Below are 6,000 nucleotides of genomic sequence, written 5' to 3' on the forward strand. Positions count from 1 at the left end.
TTTTAAGGCAGCTTTGAGACATGAAAAAAGAAGGTATTGTCTACTGGAACCAAAGCAGTAGCAAATCTATGCCTGATAACATTAAATATGATAATTTATGATAGGGATTAGGAATTTGGTTTACGATGATCTTGGAAAAACCTTCACAGTGAGCATTAAGGTTAGCAGCCCTACCACTACTTACCTTTCTGAGGGTTGGGTGGTGGTGTGTGTTAGAAAGTCAAGCTCGCGTTTAGTAGGTTTATTGTAGTAGAACCAGCCTGGCAAATATAGAGTTTAGAAAAGGACATTATTGTCTGGCCATCAGTACACAGTAAATTTGATGATGAGGACAACAGAGAGACAGGAACATATCTGTGTTTTTTGAAATATTAATTAGTGCATAGTTACTGCAAAACAACAAATAAACAGAAAACAACCAAACAAAATACAACCTATGGGTCTCCTAATGTAGTGTGGGGGAGGAGAGGCAAATGCGGGGACTAGGCTGGTAGACACGTTTGCAGAGGTAGGAAGTACATGCAGAAATGTTTCTATTTAATGAATTTGTGTGTGTGATTTCCCCGTCACTTGACTCACATTGTCGAAAACTGTTTTAAGTGACAGGAGTTAGGCTTGGTGAAAATTGTATGAAAGAACTTGTATTCGGTTGACTAGACTACTTCTTGAGCAAAGCTAATGAAAGAAATGTGGTGACTATATCGAAGCAATAGTACTGAGCCTTCGCCAAGGCCTTTTGAAAAATGTTAAAGATTATACTGACATTACTAGAAATTGTTTTAATTAACTCTTTGATGCTGAATGGACAAGACAGAAGTAATGATAATCATGTTTTAAAATACCTTTGTTCTCCAAGACTGCATCATTTTCAAAATTTTCCATTGTGAAAGAGGTGGTACCAAGTATGAAGAAAATTTGGCAGGATCCAGTAAATATTGCTAGAAAGTAGAGGTAGAATCCCATTTTAGCAAAGCCATTCAGGAAGTGGAGAAACCTATTGCCATGGTACATGGAAGCGAATTTTTTCAAACTTTTTGTGACATATGTCAGCTGTAACAGAGGAATATATTTAAGGTTTGTTTATCCTAAATAATAATAATAATATAAATGAATACCCATTTACTCACCATCCAGCTTAAGAAATACTTAAAGCACAACTCATAACTATAAAGCCACCTTATGCCCCTAACCAATTGCATCCCTTTCCATAGAAATGACTGTTATTGTGACTTTTCTGTTAATCTTTCTCTTTTTTTTATAGTTATACCACACATATATCTATTCTTAACAATAAATATTTAATTTTTCTTGTTTTACTCTTTATATAAATGTAATTATAACTGTATATTGTTTGAAGCTTGCTTTTCTCCACTCAATTGATTTTTCAGTTTCATCCATGTTGATACATGTAGCTAGAAATCATTAATTTTCCCTGCTGTATACTATGCCATTATATACGTATACTACAGTTTGATTTATTTGTTCTAATGTTGATGGATGTTTAGTTTGCTCCCAATTCTTAGCTCTATTACAAAGAGTGGTTATTATTAACATGTTCATCCATGTCTCCTGGTACTCATGTGCAAGAATTCCAGTGGGGTACCTAGGAGTGGAATTATTGGGTTAAAGTTGCATATTCAGCCTTACTGAGTCATGCCAAAGTGTTTTCCAAAGCGAGTGTATAAATGTTCCCATTACTTTACATTCTCACTGATACTGTATGAAGCTCTAAGAATAACGTAGCCACTCCCTGCCTTTCTCATGGTCAAATTTTATTGTGTTCAAGTGGTAGATTGACTTCAAGCCAAATAGCAAATTCTTCTTACAGATACCAGCTCTAAGAGTTCCTGTTTCACAACTGACAATAGAGGTAACTTCACGGGACTGATAAGTCAAGGAAGAAATTGTATGAAGTGAGATTCCAAATATATGAAGAAAATATCTGTGGCATTTACTAGCCAGGATATACAGTTTTATATGGCACAAAATTCATAATCTCTAACATGCCTGAGAGGTCTTATCTAGAACGAGTACTTCATTTATTCAAGTAGGTCAATTATTTATTTTAAAAAAATACAGTGAACTCAGTCTTTGAAAAAGTCACCATTTTCTTTCTAGCAAATGGTATGTTAAGCCCAGAACTCAATGTTTATGATAATAAAATTGTAAATTTGGTATGTTTAGAAAAGTACTATCAAGCTTTCAGAAAGAGGTGTCTTTTCTTCTCTATTCCCATTACAACTAGCCTAGTCCTGGTCTAATTCATGGCTTCCTATCTGTTCTCTCGGTTTTTTTCTTAAAAACCCTCAAAATTACAGTGGACCCTTCTCACTTCAAATACAGACTCTTGTGCCTTGTTTATCCTCCTTGAGGACAACAGCAGCATAGCATAGTAGAAAGGGTCTTAGAGCCACAGACATGGTATCTCTTTCTATTCTGCCACTTACTAGCTGAATAGTCTTAGGCAAGTCACTTGACTTCACTGAGCCTCAATTTCCACAATTAACTACTTCAGAGGGTTGTAAGTTTTTTTTCATAAATATGTATAAAGTGCCTAGTAGTTCAGTGCCTCATATTTAATAACTTCTCTGTGCAAGGTAAGCATGTTACTCTGTACTTTACTTATATTCTCTTTGATTTTTAAAACAATACTACAAAAACATAGTACAGGAAGCTGCGATTCTGGACAATTAAATAAATTACTCACGGTCCTACAGCTTACAGAGGATTGAGCTGGAATTCAGTTCCAGGTCCGTCTGCCGTGAAGCCCAGCACTCTCCTGCAGGCCATACCATGCTATCTGGCTGTGCTTTTACCATGCTGCACCTATCTCTCTTCTATGACTTCTTTTTAACTCTCATACACAATTTTCATTTTATTGTTTTATAATTGTTTCATGAAAATAGTGTCACTCTTTGAAGGCACAGGCCTTATTGTCTGTTATTTCTCATAGCTCAGAGTATCACATACCCACAAAGTACTCAGTAAATATTTGATTTATATAGTGCTACCTCTCGTTTAGTTTCACTATTGTTTTAATCATTTATTTCCTTCTTATAGCTCATTTCAGCGGCCACGTGGCACTCTCCATTTGGATGATGGTGAATACTGGTCCAACAGGGCAGCCTCTTATAAAGGGAAATCCCACCGACCCATCTTTGAGAACAGCATGGACAAGATATACAGGAACTTATACAAAAAGGCCTGTAGTTCTGTTTCTCATACACAGGAAAGCTTCTGAGACCATCCACGATACACAATACACTGTATGAGTACCCGTGTCAACTTCTCAATGAAAACGTTTGATGTGATCAATAGCTGTATTCCTTTTTTTGTAAAGACCAGGGGGTTCTAACTGAGTACTGTGGTTAGACTTGAAAAAGTTCATTCCTTCAGATGGTAAATTATCACAGGCAAGCCTTTTTGATCACAGAAGAGAGTACTGTGTTCCCAAAGTCAGAGCTCTGCAAACAGTTACACCGCCGAGTCCGACATGAGAAGGGCATTGTCATGTCCATCTCAGGTCCAGGACAGGTTCTCTCCAGAAATAGTCTTCTGCCTTAGTCACCTTGGAATTTTCTTTTCATGTACTTGACTGGCTACCTTGTCTGAGTAAGATTTAATTTATATTAGCTCCCTTTTCTTGGTAATGAGCAAAAAGATATACTGTACAGAAATGAATTTCCCAAGAGTTTAAACCTTGTTTTAACTAGTATTTTCTACTCTTTTCTCCCTTAGAAAGAGCTATTTATATTTCTTAGCTCATTATAAATAGCTTTCTTTTTAACGTTTGTATAATCATTCACTCTCTCTTCTCTAAAAGAACTACCTAAGTTACCTAAAATGTGTAACAGTTAGCTAGAGATAGCAGTAGGCATGTATGACCCAAAATGTGAGTAACTGATTTTTGCTTAACATCTGTTGCCAATCTTCTTCTTTTTGCTTGGGGAAGATTGTTGCTGAGCTAACATCTGTGCCAATCTTTGTCTATTTTATGTGGGATGCCTCCACACCATGGCTCCTGAGGGGAGTTGGTCTGCACCTGGGATCCAAACCTGCGAACCCTGGAGCGCTGAAGCAGAGTGCACAAACTTAACCACTGCACCACTGGGCCAGCCCCAATGAGTAACTACTTTTTAAAGATAGCATTCTTTGTGTGATTATCTTTTAGGGCCATGTCTTTTGGTGCAACCAGAATCAGAAAATAGCCTTTGTAAATGAGCATGTAAAGAATAAGGGAATTATATTGTAATATAACCTCTTTAGAGTTGTCATAGATACCAAATGGCCCAAGAGAGTAGTATCTTTACTCTAAAGGACACTTGGAACCATGAAGGGGAGTAAAATATTACAGCAGAATTCTTTGTTGTAGGCGCTGGAGAGTCTGTTGGTTGATAAAATTAGCTCCTCTCTCGCCCCCAAACATACACCTGTGAGGCCAGGGACACATTGGAGACATGAAGCAATCAGTTACCTTGTACTTATCAGAGAGTGAGCGGAGGGGAAGCAGAGAGGAGGAAGTAGGTGAACTGGGCGTCCACGCTGGAAGAGTTGATGACAAGCGGTCTTCTCACTGACTCCGTCTTTGGTTAATTCTACAGTTAGGATTTAGAAAGAAAAAAAAAATGGACTTGATCTTCACTTAAATTGAAATAAAGATGTAAAATTGGGTGACTTATTTTTGTATTAGGAGAAAATATATAATGCTTGTTATCTAATAATTGATTTTAGAGTGATGTAGAATGGCAACATGATGGATCAGAAAGCCCATCAGAGACGAAGGCAGGAGGCCCAGGCTGTAGTTCCATCTCTGCCGTTTTCTAGCAGAGTCACCTTACTTCTCTGGTCCTTAGTCTCCTCGGCTGTGAGCTGAAGGGAATGGAGTAGATGAGCATTTCCTGAACTGTGTTCTGTGGACCTCTGACCTAGGAGATGGTTGAAGGAAGGTAGACGCAAGTGTTTCATTGGTCGTATAAGTTTGGGAAAATCTGTGGACTGTATTCACCCCCCTGTCCCCCACAATTTAGAGAGTCATAGGTAGGATGACAGGGATAAAGGGAGGGCTATTAATGCAGAAACGACAGTGAGAAACTGTGACCGTCCCAGAAACGAGAACCTGTGGTCATCATGGTCATGGTAACGTTAGTGTGTTAGAGGCTCGAAGAAAGCCGGGCATGAGCCTGTTTTGCCTAGCACCTGGTAGAGAGCCTGGCACATAGTTGGTACTTATTAAATATTGAGTTAATCTAGAATTTCCTAAACTAAATTGAGCACGTAACCATTTCTGTTGTTATGGCCATTCTTTCCCTTCCATTCTGCCCTCCTCAGCTCTGCACACTCCTTTTCAGATGCCATCCTCAGGTGCATGTGGACCCCAGCTGGGGACATGCTGGACCACACAATCACTGAGGTACCGTCTGGCTGTAGGTTATATGATGTTTTGTACAATAAGTTTTTGAAAGTCAACATTGAATAATGCTTTTTTTTTAAAAAAACCTTATATCCTCAGTGAAACTTAGCCAGCTCTGTTGGTCTAGTGGTTGATTTGGTGCTCTCACCACCACGGCTTGGGTTCGTTTCCCGGTCAGGGAACCACACTAACCATCAGTTGTTTGTCATCCTGTGGTGGCTGCGTGTTGCTGTGATTTTGAAAGCTATGCCTCCAGTATTTCAAATACCAGCAGGGTCACCCACAGTGGACAGGTTTTGGAGAAGCTTCCAGACTAAGACAGACTCAGAAGAAAGACCTAGCCACCCACTTCCGAAAAATTGGCCATGAAAACCCTATGAATAGCAGCAGAGCATTGTCTGATATAGAGCTGGAAGGTGAGCGGATGGAGCAAAAAGACCGGGCAGGGTTCTGCTGTGTTCTACACCGGGGCGCCTAGGAGTCGGAATTGATTCAGTGTCCCTAACAACAGTGAAACTTAGTATGATTTGTGTGTGTGTGTGTGTGTGTGTGTGTGTAAACAAATGAAAATTTCCTCCGTTTAAAAATGC

At 39.0% G+C, this 6,000-nt stretch overlaps 1 protein-coding gene across 2 annotated transcripts in view; it reads left to right on the plus strand.

Moving 5' to 3' along the window:
- Positions 1-5,708, plus strand: part of SPATA6 (spermatogenesis associated 6) — a 122,565-nt gene extending 116,857 nt beyond the window's left edge. For both annotated transcript variants that reach the window (XM_046660688.1, XM_046660689.1), the window contains exon 13: positions 3,061-5,708. In XM_046660688.1, the coding sequence (XP_046516644.1) occupies positions 3,061-3,241 (181 nt within the window). In that variant the 3' untranslated portion in view covers positions 3,242-5,708. The remainder of the gene's footprint in view (positions 1-3,060) is intronic.
- Positions 5,709-6,000: the final 292 nt, after the last annotated feature.

Source organism: Equus quagga, chromosome 5, assembly GCF_021613505.1.
Source record: "Equus quagga isolate Etosha38 chromosome 5, UCLA_HA_Equagga_1.0, whole genome shotgun sequence".
Taxonomy (NCBI): domain Eukaryota; kingdom Metazoa; phylum Chordata; class Mammalia; order Perissodactyla; family Equidae; genus Equus; species Equus quagga.